Genomic DNA, 26250 nt, shown 5'->3' with positions numbered 1-26250 from the left:
TCGCAATACAGGGACCACAAATGGGACGCAGGTGACAGAGTTCAGGCATTGATGTCAGCCTTTATTTCCTCTCTGTGAATGGACACCAGGGTGGCTGTAAACAAGTCATTATGAGGTTGTTTCTGGCCTCCTGCTTTGGCACCTTAGGATGTGACAATTCTATCGGCACAGTCGCTGATGGACCTCAAAGCCCAACCTAGACACTGGTCCACCATCTATTCCTGCATTGTGAGCAAACAGATCCATCACACAGCACTTAACCATCCCTATACTGATTCCCCCACCAACCACAGCCACACTTAGACCTCCTGTAGACCCCCCAGAACCCCGGACCCCGCTGCAGAGTCCACAGCCAGACAGTTCCATAATGGCCTCTAATCTCCCCTCTTCCCCTATGCAGCAATGCTCAAGGCTGCCTACCCGTCGCGGCAATGTGTCCTCTCAGTGCTGCCAGATTTTACTGGTCGTGAATCCAGAGGAACATGAGTGCCACCTGCCGTTCACAAAAATGCTCACCCATTGTTAAATTGCTTTAAATTACATTTTAATGGATGTAAATCAGCACTTCAGCTACTTAAAATAGGTTCCCATCAATTTGTTTTTCCGCCACTGACAAAATCCGAAACCAATATCACAATGCCAGATTTCTGGGCGGTTAGTTGTGTTGCGATTCTCCGACCTCCTACACAACTGTACCCACCCTCGATGGCCGCACAATATTCAGCTCAATAAGTTCTAGTGGGCAGCTCACCACACCAAGACAAGATAGCCAGCAGCTCTAGGAGTGAGCTGAACTGAAAGCAATTGGTATAAGTGGGGGTGGGGGGAAGGTGTCTGAGTGACCAGCAGCAGGCTGTAGAATGTTGCGGGGCCAGTAAGAGTGTAGGACCACAATTTCCATATGTAACAAGCCTTCTGCCTGTTTTGGGCAGGCATGCTGAGTGCCCATTTACAGGCCTGCCTGAAAATTCAATTGTGGGAATTGTCTATCATGGCCCATTTTCCCATCCCTAATTTTTAACTACTGACCATTAATTTTTCAGGTGGGAAATGGGTGAGCAGCAGTTAAAAATCATCCACCCATTGTTTCAATCAGGTGTTCCCGATACACACAGTTTCACCATCTCAGCTAGTTAAATTCAGATTGGGATAGAGGAATCGACAGAATAACTTGTGTCTTGCCAGTGTTGAACTGAAAATAATTCTGGTTCATCTAGGACTGTCATCAGTCAGATAGTGGAGAGATGGTCATGGAGTCGAAGGACATCATGGAGTTGATGGCGATCAGAGGTGAAGCTTGGGGTCATCAGTATAAAAGTGAAAATTGATCCCATTTTACAGATGATGTTGCTGAAGGGCAGGAAAAGGAGTGGGAACAGGGATGTAATTTTTTTATATGGCAGAGATGAACGTGGGCACAGGAGAAGAAACCATCATTATTTTGGGAAAGGCAGAACTAGAATTAGGATAGAGTGGTGCCAAGGAGATGGTCCACAAAAAGGAGAGATGGGAAGAATAGAATGGTCACTAGTATTGAAGGCTGCAGAGAGGTTAAGCAGGATAGGAGGATAGAACTGTTGTAATCATGTAGGATATCAAGATGGTTTTGCTGTTGCAGTTGGGGGCATGATACCGGAAGAACAGCCACATTACCGGCTTTAAGACAGCATTGGGAGGCCCAAGCATTTTCAGGTTCAGGTCTTACCAGCATAAACGATAGAGATGGCTTTGCTGTTGCAGAAACAGAATGAAGGGATTTAAATAGGGTGTGGTGGGACAGAAAGGTGATCTAAGTGTAAATTATTGTTGCACTGTTGAAATAAATCAAAGGATAATTTGTACACATAATAGGTCACAGATCTACACCACAAATCCAACGCAGGTGTCATCTTGGTGTAGATAGTAGGACTTTTGCTTCGAGTCGGAATATTGTGGGTTCAATCCCCACTGCAGATTTGAGAATATAATCTAGTACTCTGGGGTTGTTGCAATCCCAGAGGCTGAAACATTAAACTGTGAATGTAAAAGATGTAATGACATTGTTTGAATGGCAGGAAGAGCTCCTGGTGTCCTGGTAACATTTTCCCTTTGACCACTGCCATTAAAAAAATTATCAGCTCATCTAGTTGCTGTTTGTGGAACTTTGTTGTGTGCCAGCTGGTTGCTGAGTTCGCCTACATAACAGTGACGTATTTTCAAAAAAAATCATAAAATGCTTTAGAATTGGCCCAAGGATATGATAAGGTGTTCTTTAACTGAAAGGTCTTTCTTTCTTCACTAATGCTTGCATCATTGGAGAAGGTATTTAGGAGAGCTTCAGCCATGGAAAAAAGGGGAGGGCTTTATGGGACAAAAGCAACTAAATATGAGGGAAGAAGCAAGCAACTTGAATAGGACAAGTAAGTAAAACCAAGACAATTTTGCTTGTAAATATAATTTTATTTTGTGTTTTAGTGCATATCTGTATATACTGTGTAAAACTGACAAGTTACAAAAGTTACTGAAATATATTGACTGTATTGCATTGGTGTAGTGGCCTGAAAAAGACATAATACATGACATTGAAGGTAAAACCAGGCTCGTCCCACACATACCTCAATGTGGTGCAAACAGGAATACAGTCATGTTGTGAGCTCTTTAAAATAAAACAACTTAAAAATAAATGACATTATAATTTGAGAGAAAAACTCAGAAGGAGGAAAGAATTATGTGCACCTGCTCCACAAATTATAAAGGGGAACTTACTTCAAGTTTTGTATAAAGCAGCATGTGTTTGTATCAGAATGTCTGTGTGCAGTGCAGGGGGACAGATGATACCTTAAATTGAGCTCATCATCATCACTTAGTAAACCACCTGATTGTTAGTTCTCTGGAATAGTGCAAGTCTCGGTTTTATTGCTGATGATTAACTATCTTAGGTAAGTGAGTCTGCAAATAAGGGTGTCACTGTGTCAGGGAGAAATAGTCTGAGATCAAGTCTTCATATGAATGTGTTTACTAGATTGTAAGCACTGATTCAATATGGGAGAGTGTGGTGGGTAATAATGTATCTATCTAATCCATGTTATACCTCATGTGGCAATGCCTGACATTTGGACCAGTTGCAAAAAATGGAATATGTCAAATCTCCAACTCTAACATCCCTCATCTTGAGCAAAAAATGTTTAAAAATAACAAAACAAATCTAAATTATCTTTCTGCAGTCGGTTTGTCAGGGATGGTCAAAGTGCCCATTAGTTTCCCCTTGTGGGAGAATCTAGAACTAAAGGGCACAGTTTCAGAATAGGGGAGCTCCCATTTAAGATGGAGATGAGGAGGAATTTCTTCTCTCAAAAGGTTGTTAATCTTTGGAGTTCTCTACCCCAGAGAGCAGTGGAGGCTGGGTCATTGAATACATTCAAGGCTGAGTTACACAGATTTTTGATCTACAAGGGAGTCAAGAGTTATGGGGGGCAGACAGAAAAGTGGAGTTGAGGCCAAGATCAGATCAGCCATGATCTTATTGAATGGCAGAGCAGGCTTGAGGGGCCGAATGCCCTATTCTTGCTCCTATGTCAACACACCACCAATGCAGTTCCAAAGAAAGTTCCCTACTACTCAACGTTATCTAAATAAAGTTTCAATGTTTTTTAATTCCTGTACAGTTTGCCAGAGACAACAGGATATCATAATTATCTTAAAAGTTTCATGAGTACAGCGCTAATTAAATGCCTGCCTGAGGTGAATGGATAGGATTAGTGCAGTTAGTGTGAAGGCCTGCCTGTAAATTAGACATTTTAGCAGCCAAACAATTTCTGAAAATATTGGATTAGTGAACAGCTTTTAAGCAAATATTAGTAGCCAGCAGGATTCACTTTATTACAAAACAGAATGAGCCCAAGAGCCAAGAACGTCTTATATCAGGGTGCACTGAAAGTAGTTATGTAGTAATGTGGCAGTGCAAATGTTTCTTGTATATTTCAATTTGAAGCCTTAGTTTTTCTTTTACAAACCAATGAAGAACTATTGGCACAAGCTCTAAAATCAATCATGCAGTGGAGCAGGTATTGTACCCTTCTTTCAGAACACAGTGTATAAATTCACAGCCAGTTTGTGAATGCACATCTGCGCCATGAATTTACATGCTGCTTCCAGAGAGTCAGGGCCGGGAACTCTTTCTCCTTCATACTCTTCAGATACATTAATGACCTCCAGCAGGTCATCTTCCTCCTTACAACAATGATTATCCTCCATGTACCGATGAACTAAAATTCATGGTTTCAAAAAGGAGTACCTTTAAATTACATTCGTGTCACTAACAGTGGCACAGATGTAATCGATTGATTAGCCAAAACTCATCTGACACCAATGACAGGGCAGCCTTCAAAACGCAACCTATGTTTCCAAATTTCCACTTAATTCCAGGGTTAACCCCAGCCTTCCTTCGTAACCTGTTCATCACCATCAGTAGAATATAGGTGTCAATGTCTAAATGTTAAGTGTACATGGATACCACTGAAAAGGCATCAGCAAGATTATGCATCTGGTGCAATTATATAATCCAGTGTGATTACAGAAAATTAAAATCAGAAGTATTTTTAAAAAAATTGTATGGACCCAAGTTCTTGCTGAACTGCAAATGTTCCCAAAAACCAATATGGCAGCTGCAAAAGTTTTTTTGAAGTATGAGAGAGTGGGAGAAACTGAAAAACTGTAAGTATTATAAATGTGAAATACAAACAGAAAATGCACAGTGCGTCAGTTAGCATCTGAAAGAAAAAATAAACTGAAGGGCCATATCTGAACTGTTGAAAAATATACCCAAAATGTTTGCATTTCTGTCTTTGAGATGCCAATTAATTTGTGTGATCCTAGTTCCGGGAGGCGGCCTCCTAATTGGCTGCCTCTGCACTGGCTTTGCTATTAGGGACGGTGGTGGGCTCCTGATGCTGCAGGCCCAGAGGGCCAGCAGGCTAGAAGCCTCGACAGCCTGCTCAGGCAGATCAGGGACTCCAAGGGCACCTCAACATGGAGGCACCCTAGCTGGGCTGCACAGCAGTGCAGAAATAAACAAAATCTAGGGTGGCAGGTCCATAGGGATGGAGGGAAAACCCTCTGCTGATTCAGGTGCATCTGCGATTATGGCCTTTAATGTTCGTGGCCCTGTCAATGGGGCATGGAGCCTCCCCCTCTGATGACCCCTCAGCCTGCCAAAGGGAGGCTGCCTTCATTGAGCTGTCGGTCTCTGTAAGCTGTGGGGGTGGGTGGCCACTCTGCTGGTGGCAAAATGCCAGCGAGGTCATAAAATCACACCTAATTGGGGCTTGAGTAGATGTAATTGGTTGCCCGCCTCCATGGAGCAGGCAGCCAATTTGATTTCCAGCCTGCTGCTGGGAAAGTTCTCAGATGGCGGGAATGCGTCGGGGAGCCATTCCAAGGCAGCTCCCCACTATTTTCCCAGCTCCCCCAGCTCCAAGACTGCCACCCCAGGGCTGGGAAAATTCAATGTGTGTCACTCACCTATAAAATAGGTTGATGCTGCTGATCCAAATTAAGGCCTTATGAAGCCACTTTTAAATGTGGACCTACATTTTGCCTCTGTCTATGATTTGCATTGCTTTCCATTCCTGTATAAGCCAAATGTCTTAATTTCCCTAGGGAGTAAACCCTGTACGCAGGTCTCGTTTATCAATTTAAATGTAATTTTATTTAGCAGCATCCTGAAAGTGAGCAGGGGCTGGGGCTGTCCTCTTGAATGGTTGTGTCACAACGTCCCCTTAGCAGGCTAAAATAGATGGAATTTGCTCTGACCATGTGTTAAAAAATCCACAGAACTCTCAGCAATTTGGATATACAACGCTGTCAGATTTCTTAAGTTGCATCCTTTACATGAAGGTGAACTATCAACAGCATGTGTCTGAGAGAGCCATGTGTCTGCAGGTGATGGTACTCCCTCAAGGTAAAAGCACCTTGAGACAGAGTATTGGGTTAACCCATTACTGCAGGATGGTTAGCAGATGCCAGATGTGATAAGATTGATCATAGGCCAACAGCTCTTCCTCCCAATGCCAAAGTCTGTTAATAACAACTGCTTTCTAAGCCAAGAATTTCACCACCTCGAGTACAAAGAGGATAGAAAGAGGAATCCACATTTACAAAACAAATATTAAAATTAATTTAAAAATTGTAGAAAGTTCAATGCTAATTTTAATAAGAAAACACAGTCCAAGTGAACACTAGAATAATATGTACAGACACACACATGCACACGTGGCAGTTTTCCTTATATAAGTTACATATAGAAACATTGCACTTTTTTATATGAAATGTGGCTCTAAGAGCTATAATAATACAGTAAATATTTGTGTGATCAGTTTGCCCTGCATAGATTATTTCATAACACACACACACTCACAATATCCTTGGCAGGGAGTAACACATTGAGCAGTTTTCAAGTAATTTGAAATTAAGAGCCTGTGCTGTTTGTGCTTGCAATAACAGTGCCAGAGATGTGAACCCTCTGCAATAGTGCAGCAGAAATCTTAACTATTATTTGCCGTGTGTATTTGGTTATGATATGATGGTTGTTCTCTGGTTAGTTAAACATGATGAATAATGGGCTCATCATGGGGTATAATTTTGTTAATATAATTGAAAAAGTTAATTTGAGTATAATGCACCTTGTACTTACCCCACTTTTGTTGCAGCATTAGCAAACTGTGGGAAATATACTCATGTTTTAACAGCATCATTGTACAACAAAATAAGTGAATGGATAACAAAATCAAGCCAATACATTTCTAAAATCAGTTGTTATGTTTAAAGTAGACATACTAAATTTTCTCAATCTCTCTCTCTCTCTCTTTGGGAAAGGATGATATATGTTTCAAACAGATTCAGAGATTAATGTTTTGACTTCTGATGAAAGATCATTGATCTGAAATATTAACCCTGTTTCTCTATCCACAGACACTGCCAGACCTGCTGAGTATTTTCCAGCATTTTCTGTTTTCATTATTAAATGTTTTGGGTGTACCCTTTGTCAGACGTCTTTCAGATTCTGACTGGTGCATGGCCAGCGTCTAGTGCTTTTATTTCCATTTTGCAGTATTTGCAGTTCTTTATCTTTTGAATAAAATATATTTCTTCAAATGAATGTAATCTTCCTTCTTCATAACAGAGAGCTGAAAAGATTCTCAAACAAAACACCCTGCCTGTTTATACCATTTCAACATTAACCAGACCCAGTCTAACAAAGGATTTATTGATACATTTTCCAAAATTATTTGTTATTATCTCTCCTGATGGTTCTCAACCATTTCTAAACAGCGTTAAAATAAAGGACAATGTTTAAATCTATATTTGAAGCACTGCAGGATTGGCTGCAATACCATGAGATGGCTTAGTTGCCCTGCTTTAGTCAGGATGCTCTGATGTTAAACAGCAGCAGCAGAGTGCAGGTCTCCCAAGCTGCCAAAATCAGCGGATTTGCTTGCTCTATAGCAAATCATTCTCCCACCTCAAGCACTAACCTTTCAATATATTATACCTTGAGAAATGAGTAATAAGCCTTTGTATTTTACAATATGCACTGGCAGTGGATGTGGTTTCCTGCTGCCAGCTCATAATCATCACTATCCCAGGAGTGATGTCTGTCACCAAGCTGGTAAGAGCTGATCTGCAGACTCCATCAAATCAATAGGATAGTATGCAACGAGAAAGAGAAAGCACGGAGAATTCAGGAATAAAGCTAGGGAGACGGTGAAAAAAATGATAAGGGTAGAATTTCTGTGAATCACAGTGATTATTGTCATTGAGTACAGCATGATACAGTTACCTCACCATTCTTCACAGTCAATAACACTTTACTATTCTACGTTTAAGTGCAACAATTGAGAAGTAAATTCTCAGTTTTCAGCACACTCCACCACACCTTATGGATGGACAATGTAGTTCACTTTTAATGTATTGTAAAAACTTATAGTTGTTAGGTTTGAAACTAATATGCATTTTTAAAAAAAAGCTTCCTTCTATTCTTTTCCTCTCTTGAAGGTAGAGACTTTTTGGAGTATGATTCCATGGGCACTAAGATTGGTGGAGTAGCAGATAGTGAAGGAGACTGTCAGAGAATACAGCAGAATATAAATAGATTGGAGAATTGGGCAGAAAAATGGCAGATGGAGTTTCAATCAGGGCAAATGCGAAGTGATGCATTTTGGAAGATCCAATTCAAGAGTGAATTATACAGTAAATGGAAAAGTCCTGGGGAAAATTGATGTACAGAGAGATTTGGGTGTTCAGGTCCATTGTTCCCTGAAGGTGGCAACGCAGGTCAATAGAGTGGTCAAGAAGGCATACGGCATGCTTTCCTTCATCGGACGGGGTATTGAGTACAAGGGTTGGCAGGTCATGTTACAGTTGTATAAGACTTTGGTTCAGCCACATTTGGAATACTGCATGCAGTTCTGGTCGCCACATTACCAAAAGGATGTAGATGCTTTGGAGAGGGTGCAGAGGAGGTTCACCAGGATGTTGCCTGGTATGGAGGGCGCTAGCTATGAAGAGAGGTTGAGCAGATTAGGATTATTTTCATTAGAAAGACGGAGTTGAGGGGGGACCTGATTGAGGTGTACAAAATCATGAGAGGTATAGACAGGGTGGATAGCAAAAAGCTTTTTCCCAGAGTGGGGGATTCAATTACTAGGGGTCACGAGTTCAAAGTGAGAGGGGAAAAGTTTAGGGGGGATATGCGTGGAAAGTTCTTTACGCAGAGGGTGATGGGTGCCTGGAACGCGTTGCCAGCGGAGGTGGTAGACGCGGGCACGATAGCGTCTTTTAAGATGTATCTAGACAGATACATGAATGGGCAGGAAGCAAAGAGATACAGACCCTTAGAAAATAGGCGACAGGTTTAGATAGAGGATCTGGATCGGCGCAGGCTTGGAGGGCCGAAGGGCCTGTTCTTGTGCTGTAATTTTCTTTGTTCTTGGCACTGGCAGCACTCTATCCCCTCAAGTGACCCCTCTTGATGTTTGGAATAACCTGTCAACACTCAAAGTAACCTGGCACCACAGCAAAGTGAAATGCTGTACATCTCCACATTTGCACATTTTCCAGCGGCAATCATTGGCGAGGAATCAGGAGCAGCAACACAGCCTAATTTTCCTCCTCCTTAGCCCAGGGGCACTAAGACTAATTGTAGCACTCACAACTGCAACTCTAGCTGCAATCAGCTAATTCAGGACACATTAGAAATTGAATCGTATGCGGATATTTCCAAAGTAGCACTGCTTAGCTTGATTGAGGTCAGTAACTTAAGGATATGAATCACAATAGTGGAAGTATGTTGCTGGTCCACTGGATCAAAGAATCCCATAGTTGGTCATACACTTGTTACTCTGTACTCAAATGCACAGGAAGATCCTCACGTAGACTTTGCTGTAAACTTGTAACATTCATCAGCTTCTGAGACCCAGGCATAAGGACTGCTATGTTGATAGAATATCTATTAAAATTAACCATTATTTTGATTTCTGAAAGGAATAATAAACCTTTTTATTATGTCTAAATGATATACATATTTTCTTTTGTCTCACCAAAGCACAATCTGCTTTCTGTAGATGTGAACCATGAAAAATATAATTTAGAAATAAATTCTAATTGAACAATATAGAATTTCCCTGCAGAAGTGAAGACTGTACAGAATTATTGACCAGAAAAGTATCTTCTTCTTTGGCCTCCTTATCTCGAGAGACAATGGGTAAGCGCCTGGAGGTGGTCAGTGGTGTGTGGAGCAGCGCCTGGAGTGGCTATAAAGGCCAATTCTAGAGTGACAGGCTCTTCCACAGGTGCTGCAGAAAAATTTGATTGTCGGGGCTGCTGCACAGTTGGCTCTTCCCTTGCGCCTCTGTCTTTTTTCCTGCCAACTGCTAAGTCTCTTCGACTCGCCACACTTTAGCCCCGCCTTTATGGTTGTCTGCCAACTCTGGCGAACGCTGGCAACTGACTCCCACGACTTGTGATCAATGTCACAGGATTTCATGTCGCGTTTGCAGACGTCTTTAAAGCGGAGACATGGACGGCCGATGGGTCTGATACCAGTGGCGAGCTCGCTGTACAATGTGTCTTTGGGGATCCTGCCATCTTCCATGCGGCTCACATGGCCAAGCCATCTCAAGCGCTGCTGACTCAGTAGTGCGTATAAGCTGGTGATGTTGGCCACCTCGAGGACTTCTGTGTTGGAGATACGGTCCTGCCACCTGATGCCAAGTATTCTCCGGAGACAGCGAAGATGGAATGAATTGAGACGTCGCTCTTGGCTGACATACGTTGTCCAGGCCTCGCTGCCATAGAGCAAGGTACTGAGGACACAGGCTTGATACACTCGGACTTTTGTGTTCCGTGTCAGTGCGCCATTTTCCCACACTCTCTTGGCCAGTCTGGACATAGCAGTGGAAGCCTACGGTCTACGGTCTACAGTCTACGGGTAATGCCACACACTGTGCTGTGAGACAAAGACACCAGATCTACCAGATTCTGTGCCATGTTACCTGAAACTGCCTTCCTTTATTATTTCTAAATCTGGGCCAGGGGAGGGGGAAGGGGACAGAGTGAGAGAAAGAAAGAGAAAAAAAAATACCAGTGTACTGCACAATTCCAAATCAAAATCTAAAGTCATCAGTTTTTCTTGATTATGCCCGAGTTTCCTTTCTCTTATTTCAAAAAATGTTGTGTGGCCAAAGGACCTTAATTCAGTGCTGTAATATGCCTACCTCTTTGCAAATATTTATGTGGACGATTATATAGTATAAAAGGCTCTTTCTCAGAACATTTATATGGTGATTATTTCCTAATTTGGAAATAGAAATGGTCATGTACTAGGATGCCATAATATACACAAAGTAGACACTACATCACCCTGGCATCTCCATGCTGTCTTGATACATAAAGAGGAAAAAAATCCCAGAGCGCAAATGCAGCACACAGTGACCCAAGTGTACACATGTTTTCCGACAATTGTCTCAAAGCACAAGCATGTGGAGATTGATTTTTGTTTAAAATAGAAAGACAAGACACTTTGGCTTCCATCTTCCACGTCTGGTTACTCGTACCTTCGCAGGTGATTATAGAGGGACTGTACATATGTGAAGACGCACTTGGGATCAGGTCTTTTGCCCATTATCATCATATCCTCTACCTCAATCAGGGGATCACAGGAAGCTATCTGTCTGCAATGAGAAAATATAAATAAAGCAAATTATGCCAAAATAATGCTTTAAACTGTACAATGCTGTGAAAGTAATACTTTAAAACTTTCTTTACTCTTATTCAGACGGTTCTGTGCCTTACACTATTTTTCATCCAAACTTGTGCATGGGCCTTTTCCGATGTCAGAATGTCAGACTACTAGATGGTGAGCAAAGATGCTCTATGGAGATCCTCAATCCCTCTGTTATCTTCCCTTCATAATACAGGAGGAAGAAAATATACAGACACTGGCCTTTAGATAGGATCTCTTCCTTGATTGAATTCACCAGCTGGTGGAAATCACTGGGGCAAGACAAAATATATTTTAAAATCCCTGTTTACTAAGATGATACCAAGGATGATGCTTTAGTCAGGAGGTGAAACTAGACACCTGGGACTCTGCACCAGAACAGAGAATAACAGAAATTTAGCTTTATAAAGCACCTTTAAAGTATAATAATGTCACAAGGCGCTCGTAGAGGTGTAAATCAGACAAAAATGGAAGCCAAGCCAAAGGAGGTGATATTGGGGTCTTGGTTGCTAAAGGCACAGCCAACAACAGTGTGGAGTGGTAGTGGGGGGAGGTGGGGTGTGGTGGGGTTGTAATAGGCCAGAATCGGAAGAATGGAGAGTTGGCAGCTGGCTTGTAGGAGGTTACAGAGATAGGTAGGGGGAAGGCCGTGAAGCGATTTAAATAAAGGGGTAAGAATTTTAAGTTGGGAATGCTGGAAGATCATGACATAAAGTAGATCAGTGTGGATAGGTGTGATGGTTGAACAGGACTTGGTTCAGGATAAGATATGGGCAGTAGAGTTTTGGATGAGTTGAAGTACGGAGGGCAGAGGATGGAAGACTGGCCAGAAAAGCAATGGAACAGTTAACTCTGCAGATGAAAAAGGCATGGATCAGGGTTTCAGCAGCAGGTGCTGTGATGTAGGAATGGAGGTGATGTTACTGAAGTAGAAGTAAGCAGTCATATAGCAACAGGAGTAGGCCATTTAGCACCTGTTCTGCCATTCCATGAGATCCTGACTGATCTACGACCTAAATCCATGTATCTGCATTTGCCCCATATCCCTCAATACCTTTGATAACAAAAATCTATCAATCTCAGATTTAAAATTTACAATTGATCTAGCATCAATTCCCGTTTGCGGAAGAATTTCAAACTTTTACCACCTCTTGTGCGAAGAGGTGCTTCAAAATTTCACTTCTGTGAGGTCTGGCTCTAATTTTTAGACTATGCCTCTAAGTCCTAGATTCCCCAAACAGTGGAAATAGTTTCTCTCTTTCTACTCGATCTGTTTCCCTTAATATCGTGAAAACTTCAATCAACTTACCCCTTAACCTTCTAAATTTTAGGGAATACAACCCTAATTTGTGTAATATCGCCTTGCAATTTAATCCTTGGAGTCCAGGTATCATTGTGGTAAACCTATGCTGCACTCCCTCCAAGGCCAATATATCCTTCCTAAAATTTGGGGATGAATTTTATTCAGGTGCCGTGCTCTGCAGCGGCGACTTTGAACTTGGTGGGGTGCCCACATTCAGCAGCCGCAGAGGAGCCCCCGCAATATTTCGCACAGGGGCTCATTTAATTAGTGGGGGCGGAGCATCTGCCCCCGATGACGTGTAGGGGCAGCCTCCACGTCCCCATGAATGGTGTCCGGCGCCACTGCGCAGACGCCATTTTTAAAGGGCTTTAAGCCCTTACTATTAATTTTAATTTATAAAGGCAAAACATTATTGATTTTTAGTAAATATAAAATTAAGTGATGGATGCCCTTCCCCAACACCCCCACCTTTGGTCATTTCATTGCCAAAAATGACCGTCAATTGATTTTTCAAATACCCGAACTTCCCCCCCAACCTTCAAACTTTTGCCCTTCAACTAAGGATGTGGAGGCTTTGGAGAGGGTACAGAAGAGGTTTACCAGGATGTTGCCTGGTCTGGAGGGCATTAGCTATGAGGAGAGGTTGGATAAACTCGGATTGTTTTCACTGGAACGACGGAGGTGGAGGGGCGACATGATAGAGGTTTACTAAGTTATAAGCGGCATGGACAGAGTGGATAGTCAGAAGCTTTTTCCCAGGGTGGAAGAGTCAGTTACTAGGGAACATAGGTTTAAGGTGAGAGGGGCAAAGTTTAGAGGGGATATGCGAGGCAAGTTCTTTACACAGAGGGTGGTGAGTGCCTGGAACTTGTTGCCAGGGGAGGTGGTGGAAGCAGGTACCATAGAGACGTTTAAGAGGCATCTTGACAAATACATGAATAGGATGGGAATAGAGGGATATGGACCCCGGAAGTGCAGAAGGTTTTAGTTTAGGCAGGCATCAAGATCGGCGCAGGCTTGGAGGGCCGAATGGGCTGTTCCTGTGCTGTACTGTTCTTTGTTCTTTATCCAAGAATGGGTGTTGACAAGAAATCTGACAACAAAGGAAACAGTAGTGTGGAGAGAGGTTCTGGAGAGGTAAAGCTCGGTGTCGTTACTGTTTCAAGGTCAATCTATCTTTCTTGAAGTACAGTGCCCAAAACTGAACACACTACTCCAGGTGGGGTCTCACCAAGGCTCTGTACAACTGAAGCATCACCTGCTCATTTTTGATTTCTATCCCCTTGAGGATTAAATTTTGTACCTGTGCACTAATTTTCAATGATTTGTATACATAAGCATTTAAATTTCTTTGCTCCTCCACAGTTCCTAGTCTCTCATCATTTAGAAATATTCTGATTTACTTTTCTCAAATCCAAAGTGGAAGACTTCACACTTCCTACATTGAACTCCAACTGCCTTAGTTTTGCCCACTCTGTCTTTGTCGTTTTATAATTTCCGCCTCCCATCCACACAACCTAATGTGCCTCTTAACTTAGTGTCATCTGCAAATTTAATAAATACCCTCTATTCCTTCATCCAAGTCCTTAATATATATGATGAAAAGCTGAGGTCCCACAAACAGATCCCTGGGGAACAAGCTTGTCACAAACCCCTCAGTGAATGTACCCTCTATTCCAACTCTGTTTCCCAATGAATTACCAACCGAAGGTTAACTTCAATTCCATATGCTTTTACTTTTGCTCAGAATCTCTTGTGCTGAGTTTTATCAAATGCCTTCTAGAAGTTATGTAGACAACAACAACTTGCATTTATATTGTGCCTTCAACATAGTAAAACGTCCCATGGCGCTTCACAGGAGTGATTATCAAACAAAATTTAACACAGAGCCTCATAATTAAATATTAGGACTGGTGACCAAAAGCTTGGTCAAAGAGGCAGAAATTTTAAGGAGTATCTTAAAGGAGTAGAGAGAGATAGAGAGGTTTAGGGGGGGAATTCCAAAGCTTGCAGCCCAGGCAACATGTATCAACACTCTCCTATCCACCATGTTAATGATCTTTTCAAAAAATTTAACTAGATTATTCAAATTTGACCTATCTTCATGAATTCATGCTGACTCACTGACCACCTGATACCTGTCCAAGTGCTCGATCTATCTTTGATTAAAGATGCCAGTAATTTCTCCACAATTGATGTTAAGCTGACAGGCCTGTAGTTACCTGGTTTCTCCCTCCCTCCATTCTTAAATAATTTAGTGACATTTGCAATTTGCCCAGCAATGTCCTAAAATGGCAAACAAGATCCTATGTATGTCACAGGATGCTGATTTGCATACTTAAAGGAGGAACCGCCTGATCCAGACAGGCACAATAGGCTTAGGGGAAGCTTGCAATGGCCACAGCAATGGTGGTAACAATTTCTGGGCTGCTGCTGCCCCATTTCCACCAGGCAAGAAGCCTCAAAATCACCCCCTATGCTTTCTACCAGTTTCCACTGGCAAGGAAGGTTAACTGTGCAGAAAGACATGCAGGGCAGAAAAGGAAAAAAAAAATTTTAGAAAGTAAAAATTTGCAAAAAGAATGAAATAAATCAGTACTAGAACATGATGAACAAGGCTTGTCATAGAGAGAAAGACACAATGTCACACCACCAATCCTCCATGTTCAGCTGTGTAGCCCTGGGAAGGCTGTGAGTGGAATAATAACTTGATTGTGATTGGTGCTTAATCAGGGGTCGGCAATGTGTTTGTACATGGACACCAGTGTCCATGGTAAAATTTTGGGGTCCGTGACTGGCAATTTCAGGGATAGGAAATTTCCCATCGACTTCTTCTTTCCAGACCAGTCTGACTTTAAACAAATTCACAGCCGTCAGTTTCTGTTTCACAGCTGACAGGAGCTGGGAGCAGTAATAGCAGCTTCCGAACTCGGGACGAGTTTGGGGTTTTCCGGCAAGTTCTGATTTTTTTTAAAAAGCCCGCCGAAAGTACCGAACTTGACTGGAGTTCGGAACCGCCATTGCCGCTCTTAACTCCTGTCAGCTATGAAACTAATGGCTGTGAATGTTTTAAAAAAAATAACCAATCACAAAGCAGCTCTGGGGAGAGTTCCTGCTCTCTGCAACTGTCAGAGAGTGAGTGAGAGAGAGAGGGGGATGTGGAGACAGAGGGAGAAGGAGTGGGAGACAGAGGGAGGGGGAGCGGGAGAGAGGGAGGGGGAGCGGGAGAGAGGGAGGGGGAGAGAAAGAGAGGATGAGAGAGAGAGGGAGGAGAGAGAGAGAGGAAGGAGAGAGAGGGAGGGGGATAGAGATAGAGGTGGGGAGAGAGGGAGGGGGAAAGACATGGGGACGAGATGGGGGAAAGGCAAGAGGGAGGGGGAGAGAGGGGGGAAGAGAGGAAGGAGGGAAGAGAGAGAGAGGGAGAGGTAGAGAGAGGGGGAGGGGAGGGGAGGGAGAGGGGAGAGACAGAAGGGGAGGGAGGAAGAGAGAGGGGGAGAGAGGGACAGAGAGGGAGGGGGAGAGAGGGAGAGAGTGGGGGGGAAGAGACAGTGGGAGTGGGAAGAGAGCGAGGGAGGGGGATGCGAGAGAGGGAGGGGAAGAGAGAAAAAGGGGGAGAGAGAGGAGGAGGGGAGGGAGAGAGGGAGCAGAGAGAGAGGGGGAGGGAGAACAGTGGGAGAGAGAGAGAGATGGGAGAAAGGGGAGAGAGAGGGGAGAGAAATGAACAGAGAGGGTTGAGAGATGGACATAGAGAGGGGATAGGGACTGACACAGAGAGGGAGAGAGAGAGCAAGAGGAGAAAGAAAGAGATCAAGATCACATCTGACAGACAGACATCTATCCGGATTCTCCGCATCGCTACATCAAGTGTGCGGGCAGACATTGACTACTTGTGCAAGCAAAAACAATGCCAGGTACTCACTAAATAGGGAGAAATGTGTTTTAAAATCAAACTGTGATTTGATGGCATCAGGTTGGCTATACACTTGATATACAAATTAATTGTCCTCATGTCCCTGGCAGTGTCAATAGTCTTGTCAAATGTCTGTGGTGCAACATGTTGGTGCCTATCCCTGTGCTTAATACTGAATTAAGCATCAAAAAAGTGGGGGAGAATGTTGTTTCAAAACATTAAAATGCCTTCAAAGTCTAATTTAGAAAAAAAGGAAAACAAATAAAAAGGACTTTCTATAACCATAGAATATTTTATATAAAATTGTTGATCGAGATACATGCTCAACTTTAAATGTATTGCAGCCTTGATTATTTCCTACTGAGCACTGAACACACAATATAAACATCAACTTATCTTGAAGCATCTGCATACTTTCCATTAACATTCTCTTTACCATGTAACCTTGATAAACCAAATACTTACTCCATAACAAAAACAAGAAATGCTGGAATCACTCAGCAGGTCTGGCAGCATCTGTGGAAAGAGAAGCAGAGTTAACGTTTCGGGTCAGTGACCCTAAACGTTAACTCTGCTTCTCTTTCCACAGATCCTGCCAGACCTGCTGAGTGATTCCAGCATTTCTTGTTTTTGTTTCAGATTTCCAGCATCCGCAGTATTTTGCTTTTACTTACTCCATAAATTGGTTTCTAATGATAGTTTTAATCATTACATAAATGTTTTGAGCTGTTTACATTTTTAGCATTACTTCCATAATCATTGGGAGGGAAGGACAGGTTTTGAGAGCTTTTTCCCCTCTTTAGTAATTACCATGAAACATCCCACCCTGTAGTTTACAGAGTGAATAAATTATTTGACTGGGCTGAACTGCTTTGCAAATTCTGTTTATATTCAACTTAATTATATTTTTTACTGTTGATGTGTTTCATGGATCAATCCCATTTTGTAATGCTCCAGGTATATATTATCTGTATCTAACTATGGTGTGAGTCGTGTCCTGCACAAATTACCACATACACATCATCCAATCTTGCTTTATGTCTTGCTCTACAGGCTCTTTATATTTTGTTAAATTGACTTCAAATTCACCCCATGTCATATACCGGAGTCTGTACACTGTTTCTCTAATTCTAATTCAGTTTACTGTTTGCATCCCCCACTCACTCTGCTCGATCACTGAGTGAAAAGTCCTGGCTCGCTGGAATACTCTTCCAAAATAACTACCTAGCTACATGTTCCCTGCCTTTAAAAGCCTCCTTAAAAACATGGCCAGAATTTTATGCCATCCCAGCGAGCCGGATGGTGGCAGAGGTGGCGTAAAATTGAGCGGGAGGCTCCGGGAGGCCTTCCCGACCCACTCCCGCCTCCGCCCCACTTTATGTGGGCAGGTTGGGGGGGAGAGTGGAGAAATGGGCTGCCCGCCCCAGGCCAATCAAGGCTCTTAAATGGCCAATTAAGGGCCTTCGCCCGCCTCCACGGGGATTTTACCAGTGAAAGCTGGTGGCCTCTCCACACCCCGGGGTGGGCCCTGACAAACGGGCACAGGGTGCCAGATTGAGGGCCGCCCCCACTTCCCCAACCACCCCTTGGACCCGAGACGACCCCCCTCCCCCCTTCTCAAGCAGGTGGAAGTCCCGCCTCGGAACAATTAAAGCCCAGGGATCCGTAGAATGTGGGACAGATCCCCGGGCCAGACGGAAGCAGGTTCGCCACCGACTTTTACATCGGTGGCAAGCTCCCGTTTGCCTGACGTAAAATCCAGCCCCATCGCTTAGACAGTGCCTTAGAACCACTTCCTGAATTTCTTCACGTGCAGTGTCCATTTCTATCCCAAAGACTGAGATGTTCCTTAATGCGAGGTTTGTTATAGCTTTCAGTTATTTTTAATTACTGTATCTTTTCAGACAGCTTGAAGTACTACAATTATCTACTCTGATTACAATAGTAATTGAGAGACATGTTGCAACACTGTCTTGCTTCCTCTGTGAGTAAGTTCAAGCAGGAAAGAATCATAGAATGGTTACAGCACAGAAGGAGGCCATTCAGCCCATCATGTCCATGCCTGCTCTCTGCAACAGCAGCTCAGCTGGTCCCACTCACCGGCCTTTTCCCCATAACTCTGCAATTCTTTTGCCAAAACAGTTCCTATTAACTAATGGTACAAGGGCGGCACAGTGGCTAGCACCGCAGCCTCACAGCTCCAGGGACCCGGGTGCGATTCTGGGTACTGTCTGTGTGGAGTTTGCAAGTTCTCCCTGTGTCTGCGTGGGTTTTCTCCGGGTGCTCCGGTTTCCTCCCACAAGCCAAAAGACTTGCAGGTTGGTAGGTAAATTGGCCATTATAAATTGTCACTAGTATAGGTAGGTGGTAGGGAAATACAGGGGCAGGTGGGGATGTTTGGTAGGAATATGGGATTAGTGTAGGATTAGTATAAATGGGTGGTTGACGGTCGGCACAGACTCGGTGGGCCGAAGGGCCTGTTTCAGTGCTGTATCTCTAATCAAAAAGGACTAGGGGACACAGATTGAAGGTTCTGGGCAAGAAACGCAGGGGGAATATGAGGAAGAAATTTTTTATGCAGTGAGTGGTAATGACCTGGAAGTCACTGCCCACAAGGGTGGTGGAAGCAGAGACAATCAATGACTTCAAAAGTAAATTGGATGACCACTTGAAGGAAATAAGCTTGCCGGGCTATTGGGAATTGAGCGAGGGACTGGGACTGACTGAATAGCTCCATGGAGAGCCAGCATGGACCCGATGGGTCAAATGGCCTCCTTCCGTGCCATAAATGACTCGATGACTTCATCAGCAGAATTTCAGCATGGAGGTGGGCAGGCAGGAAAGATCGTGCCAGCGGCCAGCATGTCTGTTTGCCGGCACCATCCCGCCCCGGACCATTTTCCCAGAGGTAAGATGGAGGTCGGCAGGGCCCACAAGCGGCGGATAGCCAATGAAAGGAATTAAATGGCCACTTAAGGCATATTGTCAGAGGCTGAGTGGAATTTCCCAGTTGGCCTCCGGACTCCCTGTGGCATCAGGGTCTAGGCCAGTTGCCTGCAAACTCCTGGTGGCAGACCGAGGGCCAGTGCTCCAGGCAGGCGGAGGCCCTACCCACCTGCCTTGCCACAGCTCTGGCCACAGGCTGCCCTTTGAAGGGTCTTTCCTTCCACAATGGTGGCCTGGCTGCTGATTCCATTTTTAAATTTAAAAGCTTAAAAAGTTGGCGAGGGGATGCATCAAAATGGAGGTGCCTTCTCTCTCTCCCTGTTCATCTCCTTCCGAGCTGGAGAGCCTCTTATTGGCCCTCCAGCTTTGAGAGCCCGCCCTCTGGCCACTAATTGACCAATTTGGGGAAAATCACTGCTGGGTGGCTGTTTTCCACACATTGGGTGATCGTGACTCCCATTTGATCCTGACGTCGGGGTCCTGCCCAAAACCCAAAATCCTGCCCCACACTTCTCTGCATTAAATTTCATCTGCTACGTGTCTGCCTATTCCACCAGCCTGGCTACGACCTCTTGAATTCTATCTCTAGCCTCCTCACAGTTCACAATACTTCCATCTGCGAATTTTGAAATTGTGCCCTGCACACCTAACTGTAGGTCATTAATATGATCAAGAAAAGCAGTATAAAAGCATCCTTTTTGGTCCCTAATCAGCCCCACATCTACATTTACCACCCTTTTACTATTTATGTACCTATAGAAAACTTTTGGATTCCCTTTTATGTTGGCTTCCATTCTCTTCACATACTCTCTCTTTGCTTCTCTTACTTCTTATTTTAACTTCTCCTATGAACCTTCTATATTCAGCCTGGTTCTCACATGTATTATCAACCTGACATCTGTCATACGCACCCTTTTACTGCTTCATCTTACTCTCTATCTCTTTTGTCATCCAGGGAGCTCTGACTTTGTCCTACCCTTTCCCCTCGTGGGAATGTACTGCTACTGTACCCAAACTATCTCCTCTTTAAAGACAACCCACTGTTCTGTTACAGTTTGCCTGCCAACCTTTGATTCCAATTTACCTGGGCCAAGTCCATTTTCACCATTGAAATTGGCCCTCTTCCAATGAATTACTTTTGCCCTGGATCGCACCTTGTTCTTTTCCATAGCTAACATAAACTTTATGATACTAGAATGAGAGAGACGGATGAAAGTTTTCCCATTGGTCTTTCTATGTAAAGGTTATTCAGTTGGAAAATGTCATCAATATTACAATAGGCCCAGGTCCAAATTTTTAAAGAATTGTCCTTGTAACGAGAATTCATTGGCGTTTTCTTGACAATCAGGGCTGAATTCTATTAGCTCGCCGTACATCGCGGCAGCGGACTTTGACCTTGGCGACCTTCCGCCACGGAAGCGCTGCTGCTCAGTTCCCACAATATTTCATGCGGGGGCTCATTTAAATGGAGGGGACGGAGTGAATGCTCCCGATGACATAGTGGAGGTAGCTGCCGTGTACCCGGCAACGCAGTGGCGCCGGCGCCATTTTTAAAGGTCATCAAGCCCTTCAGGTTCATTAAAATTTTTAAAGGTGCTGGTGCCCAGATGTAACAAAATGTCAGCAACACTTCCAATCACCTTGCCAACTCCCCCAGAGTTTTCAATTAATAAAATAACCAATTCTCACCAAAAAAGCAATTTGTAAAATAATGAACTTTAACACCCCACCTTCAGAACATTTGACCCTCAACCCCTTCCCAACATCCCCACAACCAATAGAGAAGATTTTAGATTTTTAGATTTAGAGATACAGCACTGAAACAGGCCCTTCGGCCCACCGAGTCTGTGCCGACCATTAACCACCCATTTATACTAATTCTACACTAATCCCATATTCCTACCACATCCCCACCTGTCCCTATATTCCCCTACCACCTACCTATACTAGGGGCAATTTATAATGGCCAATTTACCTATCAACCTGCAAGTCTTTTGGTGGTGGGAGGAAACCGGTGGAAGGTTTTCCCCACTCCCGCCCTCCTTGCACTGATAATTTCACTCCTCCCCCCACCCCACCAATGTCTCGCCTCGGAACTGTATGGAGTTCCGCAGGCGCGCGCGTTGTGGCTGGCGGCTGTAAAATCGGTGTGGGACGATCGCCGGGATCAGGTCAGTTAATTAGCATTTGATTTTAATTAATTTTAATATTTAAATGAAAGCCTCCACACTGAGGCCTTGACGCCGCCGGTAAAATGAGGCGGCACCTTCTTGGTGTCAGGAGTCGTGGCAGGCCCCCCCCCCCCCATCACAACCCCTGATGTTGAGGGGCTGGTAAAATTCAGCCCTCTATCTTTCAGAACATACGGAGATTGGAAAAGCCGTAATGCTGTGCTTTTGAAGCTAGAATAAAAGGAAAATGACTGATGGAAGATTACAAAGGTTGCCAACCTTTTTATTTTACTACTTTATTATTCTGGAGTGTAAAATATTAGAACCATTTTCCTCCCTAATACTTCTACCCTCTCAAAGGGCATGTTGATCACATTCTAGCACCTCACTCAAGTAATCATTTTTACGTGCAAGCCCAGCCATGAGTGTTCATAGCTGTTCAGCTGTGGGAGGGCATCACAGCAAGTCCAATCCTCTTCCCATTTGACTCCATATGTATGTAACTTCCAACAGGAGTCATAGAATCAGCTAATTATATAAAATGCGAGCTCTATTTCTTTAATAGATCAGGATCAAACCTGGGCTTTACCTGGCCTGCATGGCGCAGCACCACAATGGGCAATGCAATTACCAAATGAGTCACTGGACACGCATAGATTCTTTGTTATTTCAAAGTTTAATAATACAATTTCATGCATATCAGCATTGCCCATCTAGGGGTAACTATACAAAATTCTTTAAACTGCCTGTAAAATATCCCTATATAGATTCTCATCAGTTTTCTCAGTTAAGTATTTCACATAAAATATTCCTTAGTTAATTAACTGTGAGTGAGTAAATGACAGACTCAAATTAGGAGCTCAAACTCCAGAATAATTAATATCTACTATTTCATTCGCACCCTGAAAGAAAAGTTGATTCCAGATACAAAACCTTGTGGTGCATTTATGTACATTCCTGGAAAACAAAGTCAGTTTAAGTAAAGAAATGCCAGACCAACTGATATTTCTGTCCAACATGCACATTTAGTGCATTCAGTTTTCCTGATTAACTGGACAAATTGTATTCAGTAACAGGGGGAATGCTGTACTCTAATGAAAACTGTGGCCATTTCACTGCCTACTCTGCTATAACTGAAAAGGAGCATCACAGCTATTATACTGGCACCATTTTAATTTGGATTCCTGATCCTGGCAGAAGATTTTCAGGTCTACAAGTCTGGTGTCAAGATAAAAGAATCTAAATTAAATGGCAACAGTATAACAACTGCTTTGAACAATGTATAACAGTCATGACTTTAGTAACTGGCTGACAGATGATTAGCTCCCATTACAATTCAATACCAAATAGGTTATTGAAGGGAATTAGTGTACCATTTACTGAACTTCTGAACCTCGTTAAAACTTGGAAGCTTCCAAATTTTGACAAGGTACAATCAGCTGCTACAGTCCAAAAGGGCTCTGATTGGGCCAAAGTTTAATTTGGGTCCTGACCCTGCACGGCATTGGTATGACACACATGCTCCGATTTGAATGAAAGGCCATTTAATAGCCAGAGGGCATGCTCACTGTCCAATTAAGGATGGCAGGCGGGCTCCAGAAACTGGAGGACTAATGGGAGGCTCTCTAGCAATGAGAAGGCGGCAGCCGGCTGATGCAGGTAACAGAGAGAGAGGGCATCTCAAGATGGAGGGCGCAATGGCACAATAAAAGGCCATAATAGGTATGAAATTGGGCTGAGATAAGTTAAAATTGTTGCTTATTTGAGAAACACTTACACGTAATTGTCACGAACATTTTACTGGAACCTTCTAACAAGAATGTAATAGTAATGAATGAAAATCTGAGGCTGTATTTGCAAGAAATAACCTAGCACATGCCAGGAAATTTGCAATGTCTTGCTGTCTATTTTGTTGCAATCCTTTCAATGGGATGAACTACAGCTGGTTTTACAAAATACTGTTAAGGAATGATTGAGTGAGTTAGTCATAACATAAATCAGAATTAATCTAATTGAATTATAAAACTTTTTTGCGGTTATATTTTAATAAAAAGGTAGAAAATACTGAAAATACACAGCAGAACCATTTAAAAGAAATATGTGGCCTGGTTTGCATTTTATATCCAACATTTTAAATTCTTAATTAGATATCCAGTATTCATTGATTTCTTTTCAGCTCTATCAGTAAAAATTCTAGATTGTGTTACATCACCCCAATTTCCCAGATGATCAGTTCCTGATCTCAGACCTCGGAAGGGAAAATGGGGAGAAAAGAATCTAATTAGGTATTATTATAAAAACAGTATGCCTAATCTACTTTTTGAGTCTGACATATATGTATCACACTCAACTTTGTGTCATGAAGAAAACCATAAAGAAGCAAAGTAACGATCCACAAAATCTTCTCTTCTTCTTTGGTCTCCGTATCTCGAGAGACAATGGGTAGGCGCCTGGAGGTGGTCAGTGGTTTGTGAAGCAGCGCCTGGAGTGGCTATAAAGGCCAATTCTAGAGTGACAGGCTCTTCCACAGGTGCTGCAGAGAAATTTGTTTGTCGGGGCTGTTGCACAGTTGGCTCTCCCCTTGCGCCTCGGTCTTTTTTCCTGCCAATTACTAAGTCTCTTCGACTCGCCACATTTTAGCCCCGTCTTTATGGCTGCCCGCCAGCTCTGGCGAACGCTGGCAACTGACTCCCACGACTTGTGATCAATGTCACAGGATTTCATGTCGCGTTTGCAGACGTCTTTAAAGCGGAGACATGGACGGCCGGTGGGTCTGATAACAGTGGCGAGCTCGCCGTACAATGTGTCTTTGGGGATCCTGCCATCTTCCATGCGGCTCACATGGCCAAGCCATCTCAAGCGCCGCTGACTCAGTAGTGTGTATAAGCTGGGGATGTTGGCCGCCTCGAGGACTTCTGTGTTGGAGATATGGTCCTGCCACCTGATGCCAAGTATTCTCCGGAGGCAGCGAAGATGGAATGAATTGAGACGTCGCTCTTGGCTGACATATGTTGTCCAGGCCTCGCTGCCATAGAGCAAGGTACTGAGGACACAGGCTTGATACACTCGGACTTTTGTGTTCCGTGTCAGGGCGCCATTTTCCCACACTCTCTTGGCCAATCTGGACATAGCAGTGGAAGCCTTTCCCATGCGCTTGTTGATTTCTGCATCTAGAGACAGGTTCCTGGTGATAGTGGAGCCTAGGTAGGTGAACTCTTGAACCACTTCCAGAGCGTGGTCGCCAATATTGATGGATGGAGCATTTCTGACGTCCTGCCCCATGATGTTCGTTTTCTTGAGGCTAATGGTTAGGCTAAATTCATTGCAGGCAGCCGCAAACCTGTCGATGAGACTCTGCAGGCGCTCTTCAGTGTGAATACTAGAGCCAAAATGCCAGCAATCTTTTCAGTGACGTCTGTGTGAACTTGATGGTATTTATTTAACAGCAACAACCTCTTAATAAACCTCTATGTGAACCCAGTGGTAACTTAACAGCAGTTAGATTTCATAATCTAAAAAGGACAAGCCTGGGATAGCATTCCTGACCCTATAAAACAGTTCATTATCTGACTTATCATGAACAGCACTAAAAAAGATTTGCTGGTACTTCAATAAAGAAGTCTAGTTTTGATTTCATATGTTATAAATTGGTAGATATAAGTTCCAAAAAAAGAGAAAGAGCTAATTAATTCCTCCTGGTTTTCTTGACCTTCCCATCTGGCCTTTCCCCTAGCGGAGGAACTGCAGACTGCTAATATACAAAAAATTACTTCAGCCTCCAGTTGGTCTCAGGACAAGAACATTTAGAACAATTTATCATTTGGAGTATCTGTGTACTGACCTATATGGACACACTGAGTTAAATACAGCTGCATCTTAGCAGCTAAGCATTATAATCACGTTCTAAATGCCATAAACAACACTACATATATATGTGCTGAGTTTTGCCATTAACACGGACGTCCCGCTGCTGGCGCCAAAACCAGGAGGCACCCCCACTTTGGTGGGTGGCAAGATTTAGGGTGGCATACTGTCAGCAGCAGCCAATTAAGAGGCCACACCAGGGCCAACATTCAAGAAAGGACGGCGGCCCACCCCAAGAGCCTCAACAGCACCATCACTAGCGTTGGCCATTGCGGAGGCTGCAGCTCCAGGGTGAGGGTGCCTCAATGGCTAGGTGCCCTTGAGGACAGGTAGGTTGGGCTGGGGGACGCTGGAGCCAGGCAGGCAGGCCCTGGCAATCACAGGGAGGGGGTGGGGTTGCTGTGAGGGCAGCCATTGCCGCTGGCGGGGACCCTCCAAGAGCCATGGAGTGCCCATAAAGGAGGCCACTCCCCCACTATCAGAACCCACCGGGAAACTGCCAGGCTTCACCCAGTGGTCTCCCCACGCAGCAGTGGGCCCTCCCAAAGCAGGCAAAGTGCTCACGGAGGTGGGAAGTGGCCATTACTTGGCCAGTTAAGTGGCTTAAATTGGCCTCCTGGAGGGCGTCCAAACTGCAGAATTTCCAAACATTAGCACTATGGCATAGTGGCAAGAGGACATTGGGCTCCCCGCCCAATGCCTTCCCCCACCATTTTGCCAGCCCCACCACCTCCCAGCCCCTCCCCAAAGGGCCCTGAAAATTCTGGCTATATATTTTCTTCTGCATCTCGGGAAAATG

The 26250-nt window shown here is 43.8% G+C and overlaps 1 protein-coding gene across 7 annotated transcripts in view; it reads right to left on the bottom strand.

Annotated features, from left to right (window-relative positions):
- Positions 1-2424: 2424 nt before the first annotated feature.
- Positions 2425-26250, bottom strand: part of smtnb (smoothelin b) — a 553824-nt gene continuing 529998 nt past the window's right edge. For 6 of the 7 annotated variants that reach the window (XM_068054826.1, XM_068054827.1, XM_068054822.1 and 3 more), the window contains one exon: positions 11118-11207. Coding sequence is in view for 1 of the 7 variants with exons in the window: in XM_068054824.1 (XP_067910925.1) it covers positions 11081-11207 (127 nt within the window). In the remaining 6 variants the exon portion in view is untranslated. Of the gene's footprint in view, positions 11208-26250 lie in introns of all 7 variants that reach the window. The other variant, XM_068054824.1, reaches the window with a different exon arrangement.

Source organism: Heterodontus francisci, chromosome 23 (genome assembly GCF_036365525.1).
Source record: "Heterodontus francisci isolate sHetFra1 chromosome 23, sHetFra1.hap1, whole genome shotgun sequence".
Lineage (NCBI taxonomy): Eukaryota > Metazoa > Chordata > Chondrichthyes > Heterodontiformes > Heterodontidae > Heterodontus > Heterodontus francisci.
Note: the sequence above shows the minus strand (reverse complement) of the source record. Positions and strands in the feature narration are given on the sequence as shown.